A 16382-nucleotide genomic window follows, 5' to 3' on the forward strand; every position below is an offset into this window, starting at 1 on the left:
TCTATTTTTCTCTTTCGCCGCAGTCAGCCCAATCAACGTCGCAACTACCTAACTTTTAGGAAAATTTTGGATAAATCTGCTCATATGAGAAAAAAAAAAAGAAAACGAAGGCGGGTGGCGTCGCACGCCAGACCCAAGTCTCAGTAAGCGACTTTGAAATAAAAATGTGATCGGATGTTTAACAATAAAGATTATTTAGGTGCTATTAAAAAGAACGAGGAGGCCTTTAAAATTGTCTCGCTTGCCCAAAAACATGTATTTCATTGCAATTTAGCTTCGTGTTTGTTGATGGCTCCAGAGCAGATTGATATTATTATGATATTGTGATAGGTCACTGTGATTATTCACTTGTTTTGCAGCCTAATTATTTGTGAGCCCGTCTTTGGAGGGCACGTGCACACGCGGCCATGGTCAAAACTGATTATGAAATGGCTATGCACAGTGTGGAGTTAGTGATGAGAGTTGACTGTGATGATACTGATAAAATTGAAGCATTGAAGATTGCTAAGAAGTTGAAATCGGATATTGCTGAACAATTGAATTTGAAATTTGAGGTTGCTGAACAAGTGCTTGCCCCCAGTCAAGGTACTCAGTTGGTTCCGTCAGCAAATGTGCAATATCTGCCGCCGATGGTAATCTTTAAATCTTTAACCCGATCCAATCTGAATGAGGATAACGATGGGAGGACTCTGCTTGTTACTTGTACAACCGATCTTAAACAAGCAGGGTCCTCAGATTGGCTATCCTCATTCAGATTGGATCGGGTTAAAAATTTAAAGATTACCATCAGATTGGCTATCCTCATTCAGATTGGATCGGGTTAAAAATTTAAAGATTACCATCGGCGGCAGATATTGCACATTTGCTGTCGGAACCAGCTGAGTACCTTGACTGGGGGCAAGCACTTGTTCAGCAACCTCAAATTTCAAATTCAATTGTTCAGCAATATCCGATTTCATCTTTTTAACAATCTTCAATGCTTCAATTTTATCAGTATCATCACAGTCAGCTCTCATCACTAACTCCACACTGTGCATAGTCATTTCATAATTAGTTTTGACCATGGCGGCGTGTGCACGTGCCCTTCAAAGACAGGCTCGCAAATAATTAGGCTGTAAAACAAGTGCATAATCACATTGACTTATCACAATATCATAATAATATCAATTTGCTCCGGAGCCATCAACAAACACGAAGCTAAATTGCAATGAAACACATGTTTTTGGGCAAGTGAGACAATTTCAAGGGCCTCCTCGTTCTTTTTAATAGCACCTAAATAATCTTTATTATTAAACATCTAATCACATTCTTGCTTCAAATCCTCTTTAAAGTCGTTCACTGAGACTGAGCCTTGGGTCTGGCGTGCGCCGTCACCCGCCTTCGTTTTCTTCTTTTTCCCCATATGAGCATATTTATCCAAAATTTTCCTAAAAGCTAAGTAGTCGTGAACAGTGGCGGATCCAGGGGGGGGCTAGGGGGGGCTTCAGCCCCCTCCCAATTTTTGAGTTTTTTTTTTTTTTTTTTTTTTTTTTTTTTTTTTTTTTATAGATATATATATTTATTATTTTGTTTTATATCTATATATATATGTGTGTATATAAATAAAAAAAATACAAGAAAAAATATAGTAATACATTATTTATAGTATCCAACTATCCATATTAATTGCTCAACACATTGAGTTGTTACATTTATAGTATTATTTTTATCATTTTTTCTTTCTTAGTTAATTTTTAATGTTAAATTTGAGTCAATTCTAAAGGTAAAAGTAAAATTACTAATTACTAACAATGAAAATTAGTTTATTTGTTTAGAAGACGAAACAATTTTTTTTTAAGAAAAATGAATAAAAGTACGTTTTTATATGCTTTCAATCTACTTGATGTTGAATTAATTGAATTGCGAACAATTATCTTATTATATTAAGTGATTGTTGAAAAAATGTATGAAATAGAGTGTACGGAATGCTCAAAAAAATTGCTTCGGGGGCTCCCGCCCCCGAACCCCCGTGCAAATATTTTCAAGCACCGTAGTCCAATAAATTCAGCCCCCCCTAACATTGAATCCTGGATCCGCCCCTGGTCGTGAAGTTGATTGGGCTGACTGCGACGAGAGAGAAAAATAAAATGATACTCCCTCCGTCCATGAAAGAACTTTCTAGGAGGGAGTGGCACGAGTTTTAAGAAAAAATATTGTTGAGTGTATTGGGAGTGGTGAAAAAGTGTTATAATTAATAGTGGCAGTTGTGAAAAGTGAAAAGTAAGATGATTATAAATGGTGGGGTATAGTCCAAAAATAGGTAGGAAGTTCTGTTGTGGACGTCCCAAAAAGGAAAGATAGAAAGTTCTTTCGTGGACGGAGGGAGTATAAAAGAGCTTAATCAAGAGATTGAGGAAGACGCACGAACCAGCGGCGAGCGAGGACAAGACGGAGAACGAAGGTCGAATTTGAAGAAAGGGCGGAGTTAGACTTCTGTCTAATTTTGGGCTAAGTTAAATACAATAAATATATATATATATAATGAGGAAATAGAATAGAATCCACAATCATCAAATCAATATTGGATGATATTATATGATATTATAGAACATAACAATTTATATAGCGATATAGAATTTTGATTTCTTTATCACAATTCTAAATTCGAATCGAATATTATTCGATAGTCAATCTTAAATGTTTTTAGTTTTAGATAGTAAAAAAAATTATTTTGAATTCACATTACATTTGAATTCTTTTTGTTACACTTCTATATTTTCTATCCTTTAAGTATCGTCATTGCATGAGAAAAATTGCATGAAAATAAAGATATATAAAGGATATATATCAATCTATATTGAATTGCTCATACAGAAATGATAAAATTCAATTTGATTGAATCAAATGTGGGTTTCTTATAGGTAAGAAAAAAAAAAGACTTTTTCGAGATAGTAACCGCTATCTAATAAATGAAAAGGTTACAATAGAAATTCTAAATGAAAGAAAAAATGAATAATATTAGAAATATTCTAATAAAATCTTAATCTCAAAACAAAAGACAAAAGGAAGGGGGATATGGCGAAATCGGTAGACGCTACGGACTTAATTGGATTGAGTTTTGGTATGGAAACCTACTAAGTGAGAACTTTCAAATTCAAAGAAACCCCGAAATTAATAAAAACGGGCAATCCTGAGCCAAATCCTATTTTCTCAAAACAAAACAAACATTCAAAAAAGAAAAAAGGATAGGTGCAGAGACTCAATGGTTCTAACACAACTAGGAAAGCACTAACTTGCACTACAATTTATACCATACGTACAAATCTATTTCTAATAGTTCACAAACACAACAAGGTACGGTTGTAATATGGTTACATGCAACAAACCTGTTGAAACTTCTCCCAGCAGCATATTGTTGACACACGTTGAGGCAGACACAGAAAGAGCTTAGTTAAGCAAATAATTGCTGCAGCCTGCAGAATAGAACCAAAGCTATCATGTAGATTTCATTTTGAGGAAATAGTGAGTATAGTACAGGAAACAGAACATCAGTTGCACAAATTATCCAGCATAAATTAAATTATAGAAACTTAGATAAATTGACTGAGTTTGCACACAAGACAAATAAACAAAAGAAGCTAGAAAATGGAGACATATCATTGATGAATATGGATGAAAACTTGATAGTTACCAGCAAGATATTCCGATCATTATGATATGGAAACCCCTCTTCAATTGTTGATTGGAGTGAAGAGATAACCCTACAGAGCAGCTCAGGTGGCATTCTTGAATATCTAAAGATTGAACATTGAAGAACTGTTAGACCCATACCCGTTTGAACAGAAAAAGCATTTATGAATCAGCATTAGATACTAATGCCAATATATCCGATAAAAGGTTCTACTTCTGTCAACTCTCCATCTAGCGACGTAGGATCTCCATGTCTTCTATCCAGAAAACCAAGAACACACACAAAAAAAAAAGTAACAAGTTCTCTTTCAAAATTTTGGTTTATATATTATCCATTACATATATAAAAGCCAAATGTTGGCAAAATTTAAAACAATGCCATTATCCCTCCAAAAGGTACTCACAATTGTCTAATAGGTTTTTCCTAGGAAGCACCGGTACGAATACGAAATATGAATACGATACGAGACGAGAACGAAAATACGTCAATATCCCAAAAATCACAATACGAATACGTTAAAAATACGTTTTAATTTTTATAATAATTTTATAAATAATATTAATATATATATCATAGAAACTAATTCATAACCAAATATAACAAATAACTACATAATTCTTAAAACTTAGAAGTAAATAAATAAATAGCAAAATTAAACCCACCCCTTACCTACACCAATCGGCCACCCAAGTAAATAAATAACATAATTAAACCCACCCCAATATACCCACCGCCTACCACGATACGCACCCCCAATATATACCCAATTCACACTCCAATTCATGAACTGCTCCAGAACATCGGCGGCGGCAGTCGCGACGGCGGAGAACGGGCTGGGATTTGCGCCGCTTCATGAACTGCTCCAGAACAGCTGCGGCAGCAGTCGCGACGGCGGAGAACGGGCTGGGATTTGCGCCGCTTGCATATATGTAGGGTTTAGGAGATGAGAAATTCAGAGAACTAATTCGCGTAGTAGGCTTGGTCTTCTGTTTTTTCTTTTTTAAATTGGGTCAAACGTATTTTTTAGTCAACAGGCGTATTAAAAACGTATTTCTCAAACCCTAAAAACAAAAATACGAAAAAAACGAAAAAGACGTATTAAATACGTATTTCAGACGTATTTACACGTATTCGTATTTTTTTCGTTTTAATACTCGGACGCTACCCTCAGAAACGTACTGGTGCTTCATAGACTTTGTTTTTCATTAGCATTGTCCAATAAAATTTCAATTGTTTATTACTCGATTTGTTCTGCTCAATCTACAAATTTCTAGCTACATTGACATCCCATTACATTTATGTATGTTGATTAATCAAAATATTTTGTCTTGTAAATTGATAAATGTACATACCGCACGGGTACAATACTAGTTAAGATAAAAGCTAAAAACTAGTCACAAGCAGATGGAAATAATTAAAATAATTTTCAGTTCTGTAGCTTAAACTTACGGTGTAGATGCTATCAAACGCATTAGGATTTTAAACGACAATGCCAGCAATCTACCACTGGTTTGATGGTTGATTAAATACAAAGTACCTGCTCAATAAAGACAGTATTTCATCAATTGCATTGCGGCTCTAAGAGCGCCATACTTCAAGAAAGACTTGGTAGAAAAAAAGATTTACTCAAGAATTTGAAAATTCTTTGCAATTTGGTCGATTTGTGACTTGATCAGAACCGAAGTTGGTCAATTTGTGAATTTGATCAGAACCGAATGATTACCCACCCATGCCTTAATGTGTAACTAAGCCTTAAATCAACCATGATTTACTAAATTTGACTAAGCTTAACTTTTTCGTAGCAAAAATCCCTTATGTGCCATCACGACTAGGGGCGTCGATCGGTTACCGAAACCGAAAATGGCCCAAATCACTAACCGTTCCCGAACCGAAATGAGCGTTCGGTTATCCAATAACCGACTCTGTTAACCGAGCCGGTTATTTGGGTATCCGAATACCATTTAAAAAAAAAACAAATCTACTGCAATTCAGTTAAACCATTCACTTAAAAAACCATCCTAAGCTCTTCAATTCAAGCTACATGAATAAAACAAGTATCCTACATAAGTAAATCTGATTATGCTGTTAAAAATTAAAGAAACACCAAAGTTGAGAACTTATTCCATGAAATACCATCATAAGCAAAACAAATGAAATCAGTCGGATGTCAAAGTTGAGGACCTATACAAATTGAAATTGCATTTGTCTTACACACCAATACGCACAGAGATAGAGAGGGAGAGAGAGCTTGTCGTGCGGTGACGACTACTCGCAGCCGGCAACAGCTGGAGGTGTGGCAGCTACTGGTGCGGCTGGAGGGCGCTCTGCTCTAGTGTTGCGGACGACGACGACAGCTGCTGGTATGCTGCGGGCGGCGGCGGCAAGAGAGAGAGATGAGTTCGCGTGCGTGACTCGTGAGCAGGGGCAGGAGCAGCGTTTAGGATTTAGGAGAATTAGGGATTTAGTTATTTAGGGTTTTCCTTATCATTTATCAATTATAATTAGAATGATAATAAACCAGAAATTATAATTAAAAAATATATATTATATTACAAATCTTTGAAAAATCGGTTATTCGGTTAACCCGATTCGGTTATCGGGTTAACCGATATCCGAATTTTTTTGAAAATCACTATCTGTTATCGAACCGATAATCGAAAAAATCGATTATCGGGTAACCAAACCCGAGCGGTTCAGTTCGATTATTGGATTAACCAATACCCGATATCCTTTTAGACAGCCCTAATCACGACCACATAACTAAATTCTATTATTAGAATTGGCCAAAATTGCAGCTAATTGCTAAAATCAGACCTAAATTAAAAAAATATAAAAGAAACAATGTCTTTAACGGAGTTACAAGGGTAAACATCAGATTCGTCCAACTTATGAGCTTAATCACAAAAAGTGTCCCGCCATAAGGATAATTGCAAAAAAGTACCCAACATTTCAATAAATCATGTTTCTGCCCCAAAAATAATTTCAGATAAGTCTTGAACTAATACACCCCCCTAAATCTTGAATCCGCCACTGGATGTACCAATCCAGATAATTTAACGAATGTCTGAGTAACGTCTTCAATTCCTTGTTGATAATAAGAGAGATCGCGAGCCAACTCCAGTAATAGCATCAAGTCTGATGTAAGCTGTGAGTGCAAGTATCAAATTATCAATCAGCAGGGAAAATGATAGATCGGATCAGATTCTGTGGGGTTAGAAGTTGAAGGGTACCTCGTGCCTGGAAAGTCCGATTGGGATAAAATTAGATTGTCAAAGAGGCGGGTGACGGTGGCGCTAGGGATGTCAATCGGGCCAGCCCTATCGTGTTTCGGGTTAATCGGGTGCGGGCTAATCGGGTTGAGAATTTTATCGGGTTATAAATTTTCAACCCTAACCTTAAATGTTCGGGTTTCGGGCTAGTCGGCTTAAATGCGTAAAAATAAAATAATCATTTGTATTTTGTTATTTTTAATGATCTAATGTATAATGTATAAAATATACATAGAAATCAAAGATATAAATTATATAGCAAGCATGAAATGCAAAATATAAGATATTGAAAAAAACAGCAAGATACATATCATATAAAATAAGTTGGTAACAATAAAATGTTCAACTTTACTAACAAAAAAACAATAAAAATATCAAACGATAGTTTGAATTCATAGAATCAAAGCATCTCAAAAAATACAGAAAAATAAAATGGTGAGACTTTATAATATTTTGTCATTTTTTATTTTTATATCTAAATATTCAATATTAAGTATTTGGGTTTCGGGCTAGCCCATCGGGTTAGTCGGTCCGACCCTATCGGGTGCCGGGCTATTTGATTACGGGCTAATCGGGTTGTAACTTTTTTCGGGTTAAAAATATTCAACCCTAACCCTCTTGGATGACGGGTTAATCGGGTCAGCCCACGGGTTTCGGGTTAGATTGACATCCCTAGGTGGCGCGAGGAGGCGACGCCGAGTTTTCGTCCCTCAAGGTCAGGAACGCCGCGACGACATCGAAAGTTGATTTCCGTTGTTTACATTTTCATGTCGTGAGAACTTAAAATGCCAAAAAAAAAAAATTGAAATGCCAAATTAATTACAAATAAAACATTTGCCGCCTCAAGTATTCAATTTGAAGCCCACTGGGCCCAGTCAAAATATTCAAAGCCCGTTTAATAAATTCGAATCATCTCCTGCTTTGAAAAGAAATTGAAATCTCCTGTTACTAGAATTGAAATTATCTTCCATATTTGAGAGGAAACGGTGCTCTCTTTTCCAAAAAGAGCACTCACATAGTTGGGTGCTATCTTAGTAATATTGCTGTAACATAATAACATTCTATCCTAGAAGAAAAGTCACTTTATTTGTTAATTTCTTGTGACCAAATCTTATCCTTTTCCCTTTCCCTCCAAGTTGGGTTGATGATGCATTTGCATCCACCATTTATCCTATAAATAAAAGCATTCGAGTATCAAAAGAAAAAGTAATATATTAATCACAATGTGATAACTGATATTGAATGAGTTAATCCGATGTGACATTACAAATAATGGGTCAATGGTTAAATAATATTAGTATCATGCGAATCTCATGCATCGAAATACTAATCCTACAAAAATAAGAAAAACCCAATTATAAAATTATACCAAGATATTAGGAATGAATATACATCCATGTACCAATCATGCTCAAAACCCTCAAAAGTAACCATCAATCGCCTCACCAATTATATTTTTTCTTGTACACAAGAAATCACACTTTACTTATTTAATGACTTCCAAAGACGACTTCAATAATATTAAAAAATTGGGTTGAAAGTGAATTATTCAGCATTAGGTATGAGATTGACGTCCATATCTTAAACAACAGTTGCAAATTGAGACTCATTTGATTGTCGATTTGATATTGTTTGAATATAAATTTTGGATCAAGAAACACATTGGAGGCATAATAATACGTGATATTAAAAATATATATTGAGTGAAAATAAGATTATGATAGTAAGTATGATTTTATCAAACAATGATTTTATCAAGAACTCACTAGGAGGGAGTGACACGGGTTTTTAAAAAAAATGTTGTTGAGTGTATTGATAGTGGATTAAAGGTAGTTGAGTGTATTAGGAGTGGTGGAAATGTGTTATAATTAATATTGAGAGTTGTGAAAAGTGAAAAGTAAGAGTAATTATAAGTGGTGTGGTATAGTCCATAAATAGGTAGGAAGTTTTTTGTAGACGTCCCAAAAATGAAAGATATAAAGTTCTTTCATGGACGGAGGGAGTATAATACTTCATCCGTCCAAAATAAGTGTGGTGTGTTGGATTGAAAGACACGAGTTTCAAGAAAATATTAGAAGACGTTTATATATAAAGTGGAGAAAATGACTCACCAAAGTTGATTTGTTAAATTAATAAATGATGTGTGAGATGAGTTTTTTGTAAATATTGTGTGTGATAGTATGTCCTATAATGAAAAAACCACACTTATTATAGACGGTCGCAAATGATAAAAAGATCACACTTATACAACATATTTTTATTTTGTTAATTGCTATAATAAATTATAGTGCGCTGATTATGTTATAATCAATTTGATGAGATTATGTTAATACATAGTTATATTAGTTTGATTAATTTTAAACTAGTCGGTAACCCGTCGAAAATCGACGGGAATAAAAGAAAATATATAAATATTTGTAATTATTCAATACATTTTTTGTTTGATGAATTTTTTTCACTAACATAAAGCATTAAATAAATTTGTTTTAAAGTAAAAGATGTTAACTAAATATATTTTTACTAATATTTAGTGAAACAATTCTCTCAACTCAAAAGCTAATTGTAAGAAACTAATTTTAGACACTTCCACCAATCCAATCTGATTATGATGATTTTAGAAATTTTCGATGCTTAAAAGTCAACTTCTGTCTCCCCTCCAAAAAAAGAAGAAGAAGCAAATTCCGAAGTCCCAAGCCGAAACATGATAGAGTAAAAGACGAAATATATCCATCCTCATATAACACATTATTGTAATGCGATTATATATAAAAGAAAAGAAAAACCTAAGAAACCCTTGAAAGCACAAAAGAAACAGACTAAGGGCCGAGCCTCATTAAAACTCTTTTACATGAATTTTTTTCAGTTCCCAATTTTTATTTTCCATTTCTTTAACTTCTTATTTGTTGTTTTATTTTTTTCCAAAATTATGAAATTCGATTAGTTATAAAATATTTAATATACCTATCAAATTAAATATCACGATAAAAGCTTTAATTTGATATATTTTATGTAAATCTTTGATTTAAAATGTACAAATTAAATTTATTTATTATAATTTATAAATTTCTCTCTCCTCTCTCATCATTTTGAAAAAACGTATTTTAAATTCTTTTTTATTAGTATTTTTTTTATTTTTTTTTAACTTTGTTTTACTTTTCATAATATCAAATTTTATAATTGTAAATTCTTTTTTATTTTTTTATTTTTTAATATTCAATTCAAATATATTTAGTTAAAATTAATTTTTATTATATTTATGAGTATGATAATTGAATTAGTATTAACTTTTATATATACAAAAATAAAAGATATTTTCCCGTGCGTTGCATGGGATGCAAATGCTAGTTATATTAAAAAGACAATTTCCAATTTGAAATCAATTTCAAAATTGAATGGCAATTTTGAAGTTATAATAAAATTGAAAGTTAATTTGTAAACTATATTTTTTCTTTAACTTCGTATTTTTTATTTTATTTCTTTCCAAAATTGTGAAATTCGATTGGTTATAAAATATTTAATATGGATATCAAATTGAAGATCACGATAAGAGCTTTAATTTGATATATTTTATGTAAATATTTGATTTAAAATGTAAAAGTTATATTTGTTTAAAAACTAATTTTTTTAAAAAAATCTCTCTCCTCTCTCATCTTTTTGAATAAATTTATTTTTTAATTATTTTTTATTAAATTTTAGTTTATCTTGTCTTTTTTTTACATTTTATAATATCAAAATTTATAATTGTGAGTTCCTCTTTATTTTTTTATTCAATCAATATTTAATTGAAATATATCCAATTAAAATCAAAATTTTATTATATTTATAAGTATGATAATTAAATTAGTATTAATTTAATATAAATTTAAAAATTTAAAATATTTTTCCGTTCATTGCACGGGGTGTAAATGCTAGTTAAAATTAAATCATTTACTTAGCTAGACATCTTAATAATAGATCAAAATAATATTTTCAATAAAAATAAAATTATTTATTTGATCAACTAATTAATTGACCAAATTTAATTGGAGGTGCAAAATAATTCAGGGATGGGAAAATGCATATTATATCTACTCCTTTTATATATGTTCTCTAGTAATGATAGACTACTATAAATTTGATGTGGTATTGGAGAAGATATGGATAAAAATGATTAAAAATAAGGAATAGAGAAAATCGTATAATCATACATGTTAATTTTTTCTAAGAGAAGTACATTGATTTTATCTTATACTATGAGTTTAAAAGTTTATGTTTCATAATTCTATTAATCTTTCAAATATTTTTCTTCTAATTATTTGCCCAAATATTTAGCATACGGAAAAATGCAATTCTATATTTCTTCAAGTCATTTACTTAGCTAATTAGTATTGACATCTTAATAATTGGTCAAAATAATTTTTTTAGTAAAAATAAAACTATTTTTTTAGAGAATAAAACTATTTATTTAGTCAACTAATGAATTGATCAAATTTATTTGGAGGTGCAAATACTTGAAATATGGGAAAATACACATTGTATCTAATCATTTATATATGTTCTCTTGTAGGCATAGACTACTATAAATTTGATGTGGGATTTGATAAAAAAATAATTAAAATGAGGACTTGAGATAAATAAAATTAAAAAAATAGAAAAAATCATATAATCATGACAATTTTTTCTAAGGGGATACATCAGTTTAAAAGTTTATGTTTCAAAAATTATAAAAATCTAGCAAATATTTTCTAATTATTTGCTCAAATATTTAAAATATGGAGAAATGCAATTCTACCATTCTTCAAATTACGTCAACTTACAATTTTGTGAACTTAAATATTTTATAATTAAAAAAAATCAATTACTTAGTCAATTAGCATTGACATTTTAATAATTGATAAAAAAAATCAATAAAAATAAAACTATTTATTTGGCCAACTAATTAATCGACCAAATTTAATTGAAGGTGTAAAATAATTGAGGGATGGAGAAATACACATTATATCTAATTCTTTTCTATGTGTTCTCTAGTAGTCATTGACTACTATAAATTCAATGTGGGATGAGAGAATGTATGGATTAGAATGATTAAATGAGGATTTAAAATAAATTAGAATAGAGAATAGAGGATGTGCCACATATATAGGATCTTGAATTAAGAGGAATCCTTAAATATGTAATCTATTAAATAATAGATAGATAGATGGACAAACGGGTTAAAAGTAAATATATAGACAAAATAAGCAGCTTATTAGAAGGATTATAAGAATACAATGTTATTTTGCGATAAAATTATATCTCTCCTACCTTAATTATGCTCGGGATTATACCTTGCAAAAAGGATTAACATAACTTGCAAAAAGGATTAACATAATCAAGCCGCCCCATTTCTCGGCATTTCCGTAATATGATTAGGTTCGAAATTAGAATTATAGAAATTTGTTGATTAAAAAATTAGAAAAAATAAGAATGAATGAGAATTGAGGAAAATTAGAATAGAGTGATTCTATTACGCCACGTAGGATAGAGCTTATTTTACTTTTATATATATATAGATGTTCTAAGTGTTGAAAAAGAATGAATAAATAAATAATCATAAATCATAGTAAATCTTATCAATATCAATATTTCAATAATTTTATTTATATTTGCTGAACATTTATTTACATTTTTCGAACACATGTGATCAATTTAGATAATAATACATTATTACATACTTTATCTGCCCCACAAAAATATGGGCAATTTGTCATTTTGACATGTTTCATAAAATATTTATTTTTCATTTTTGAACATTATTACTCCCTCCACAAATTAAATGTCTTATTTTAAATCCCTATTTTCTCAATTTATTGGTAATAAAACACTCTTGACCCACCACTTCACTCACAATAATATAACAACATTTATTATTTTATGAACCACAAATAGTCTACCAAATATAGTACTCTAATGCAAGACTAAACTTATTATCTACTCCCTCCGTCCACTAATTCATGACCTAAGGAGCAAAACACGGGTTTTAAGAAAAAGTGTATTTTTATTAGTTGAGTGGAGAAAGGGACCCACAATTAATGTATTGTTTATTAGTTGAGTGGAGAAAAAGTGTATTATTTTGGGACCCACCAATTAAATATAAATAAAAACTTACTAAAAATGGATAGGCATTGAGTTGGTGGACGTCCCAAAAAGGAAAGAAGGTCTTGAATTAGTGGACGGAGGGAGTATTAATATTATAAAAATAATTATTATTCTTACAAATTTTGATCTATCTATAATTAATGTTCTTACATACATATTTAAAATTCTAACAATAGTTTAATAATATATAAATTTTATTATTGTGTTGCAAGATAATCAAAAATACTTTAGTCTGTAAAATTGTTTAAAATAATGACACAATATGTTGATTTAGATGATGCAAGATATCGAACGCTGATGATATTAAAAACGCATAAGAATTCAAGAAGTAATGATAGAATAAGAGCAAGAAATTGAGTAAGTGAGGTTATTTGAAGTTGATATAATAAGGTGAAGTGAATTAAAATAATGAAACAAGGGCGAATAATTAAGTGAGAAAGTTGAAAGTGTTATTACAAAAAAAAAAAAAAAAAAAACTGAAATGAAATGGATACATAGTAAAACTAGGGCTTCCAAAGGAGCGTCGTCTCCGCAATCATGGAGGTGACGATGTAGGGGTCCATATTCGACGCCGGCCGCCGGTCCTCGAAATACCCCTTCCCCGCCTGCTCTGTCTCCCGCCCAACCCTTATCGACGCTCCCCGGTTCGCCACACCCTGCCAAATTAGTCATACTTTAAAATTAGCCTCAACAAAAAAATAGTCTTACGTAAAAGTGAACGACACGAGTTTTAATAATTAAAACTCTAAGACATTACCCATAAAAAGGTGTTGATGTCGGCGGTCTCGTGCCTGCCGGTGAGGCGGCGCTCGTTACCCTCGCCGTAGGCGGCAATATGCTCCTTGTGCCTTAGTCCGAGCTTTTCGATCGCCTTCTTTATCACTTCATACCCTCCTTCTCCTCTCATCGACTTCGTGCTGCACATTAATTATTTTATATATATCTTATCAATTCCTCTCACAAAAATATTTAATCAAAACATGAAATATGAACTAACCTGTAATTTGTATGAGCACCCGCACCATTCCAATCTCCCTAACAATAAATAATTAAGATGAGATTTCAAACTAAAAAAAATTAAAAAATGCTATTTATGGAAATGGGGAAGCTAGGACCCACCGGAATAGGCTTTGGATCGAAGGAAACGACAACCCCAGCGATCTCTGTTATCCTCTGTCACCACATTGCAATAAATAAAGAATACATAATACTACATATCATAGAGTATTAATTATTATTATTATTATTATTATTATTATTATTATTATTATTATTATTATTATTATTATAAACTTAAAAAGAATACCTCAAGGATGTAACGAGCCACCCATACTTGATCAGCTGCAGAGATTCCCACAGAAGGCCCTACTTGAAACTCCCACTAGGAAAGCAAGCAAACTAAATTGGTTAAACATTGTCAATTTTTTATGAAAATGGGATAAAAGAAGAATAAAAATATGAAAAACGGGACAAGAAGAATGGGACAGACCTGGGCCGGCATGACCTCCGCATTGATGCCGCTGATGTTAATTCCGGCATAGAGACATGCTTTGTAGTGAGAATCTACGATGTCGCGCCCGTAGGCCTTATCCGCACCGATGCCGCAGTAGTAGGGCCCCTGTGGGCCCGGGAAGCCGCCGGCCGGCCAACCCAAAGGCCACTTCACCTCCTTCTGCAGCAATGTGTATTCCTGCTCTATGCCGTACCTGACAACGGTCCCCAAAATATTTCATTCGTTGAGATAAATCATCTCTTCATAATCAAATTTTGTATAGTGAAGTATTTTATGAAAAAAAAAAAACTAAAAATTCGATATTTTTTCAGAGTAACTCTTAATTTAATCACACAATTTATATTATATTATACCATGGCTCCTCAGCAACAACGTCAGCGTGGCTAAATATTTTAGCCGCGTTGTGCCTCTTGTTGGTGGGAATCGGCTCCCCCGCCGGAGTGTATGCATCACACATCACCTACAATAACATACATACACATTATTTTTTAATCTAGTTTTTTTTTTTTGTAGTTAGGTGAAGAAGATGGAAAAAGTCTTACCAGAATGTTGTTTCCTCTCCTGAAAGGATCAGGGAAAATTGCCTGAGGACTAGAAAAGAAAAAAAAGAAAAAGAAATTGAAATAGGATTTGATATAACACAAGTAATAAAGATGAAAAATAAGATTGAGAATAATACTAGATGATGACTTCAGAGTCTTCCCCCGGCGCCTGGCCGGTGCTGGATCCGTCGAAATTCCATTTTGGCAATTCCGACGGATCGCGAACGGGTCCCGTCAGTGTCTGAACTTATTCAAATCAAATAATTATTATCAATTTTTAACATATATATTTCAAAAAAATTAAAAAATTAAGACACTATTCAAATCAAACAATTATTATCAATTTTCAACATATATATTTCAAAAAAAAAATAAATTATTACCCTGGCCTTGCTTCGGAGATCTAGCCCACTTCCTCCAATCCTGATCAATCATCACAACAAATTTACATCAAATATATGTATGAATATGTTTATATGTGCAAAATATTGCATCACAAATCAAATCAAAGAGCTCCAAACTTGTTGGAAATTAGATTATAGCAAAGATGAAGAAATATATAACTAACCATATATATTCTGCTATGATTTTGTCAGTAGAGTCGGAGAGATTCAAGTTGGTGAGATCGTTGAGCAGAGCCATTTTTTGCACACACAACACACACACACACACACAGTCTGAAAATAATCAAAATTAATGAGAAGTTGCTTTGCTTTGTAAATATCACACTCCTCTTGCTAGTATGTATATATAGACAGTGTCGAGAGATATCAACTTTTTTTTATATAGCCAATGATGGGCGTTGGAATTTACGGAATTACACGTTTTCACATTTTTTTTTCGAAAATAAAGAATTACAAAAAAAACAATTTTAAAATATGGATAAGAATATTCATTTGCCAACTTGAAGCCAGCTCTTCCGAGGAGTGACCTCATTCGCCGGAATCACATTTTCCTATTTTTTCTTCCATATTACATTAATTAAGGGTACGGATTTTCTTTCCCTAAAAAAATTAGAGTTAATTGCTTACAAATTCACAAACTTTTACTATCATTTTTCGGTTTTCCTTGTGATATTTACAATCGATAAATTCATTCATAATATTTTCACATAGGATAATTATCTCCAAAATTAAAGTTGAGCTGGACATGAAAATTGCTAACGTGGCACGACCGTCTAACAAGCACTGGCGAAGCCATGTAAGGGCTCGGGTGGGCTGAAGGCTGAAGCCCACCCCCAACTTTGTTTTAAAAATATTTATTATTCATAA

The 16382-nt window shown here is 32.2% G+C and overlaps 2 protein-coding genes across 17 annotated transcripts in view; both read right to left on the bottom strand.

Moving 5' to 3' along the window:
• Positions 1-6129, bottom strand: part of LOC130987954 (uncharacterized) — a 10963-nt gene extending 4834 nt beyond the window's left edge. For 2 of the 16 annotated variants that reach the window (XM_057911670.1, XM_057911673.1), the window contains exons 1-3: positions 4434-5104; positions 3671-3773; positions 3366-3471 (exon numbers count right to left, since the gene is read on the bottom strand). In XM_057911670.1, coding sequence (XP_057767653.1) covers positions 3366-3471; positions 3671-3773; positions 4434-4524 — 300 coding nt within the window. In that variant the 5' untranslated portion in view covers positions 4525-5104. The other 14 variants (XM_057911676.1, XM_057911675.1, XR_009089891.1 and 11 more) reach the window with 14 other exon arrangements.
• Positions 6130-13418: 7289 nt separating this feature from the next.
• On the bottom strand, positions 13419-15865 carry LOC130987957 (glutamine synthetase nodule isozyme-like). The gene is made up of 11 exons (XM_057911680.1): positions 15680-15865; positions 15495-15534; positions 15249-15352; positions 15112-15160; positions 14923-15029; positions 14546-14762; positions 14363-14437; positions 14176-14229; positions 14054-14091; positions 13814-13973; positions 13419-13712 (listed from the first exon to the last, which is right to left on the bottom strand). Exons 1-11 carry the CDS (start codon positions 15751-15753, stop codon positions 13560-13562), a joined length of 1071 nt encoding a protein of 356 aa, XP_057767663.1. The 5' UTR covers positions 15754-15865; the 3' UTR covers positions 13419-13559.
• Positions 15866-16382: the final 517 nt, after the last annotated feature.

The sequence above is a fragment of the Salvia miltiorrhiza genome, chromosome 6 (genome assembly GCF_028751815.1).
Source record: "Salvia miltiorrhiza cultivar Shanhuang (shh) chromosome 6, IMPLAD_Smil_shh, whole genome shotgun sequence".
NCBI lineage: Eukaryota > Viridiplantae > Streptophyta > Magnoliopsida > Lamiales > Lamiaceae > Salvia > Salvia miltiorrhiza.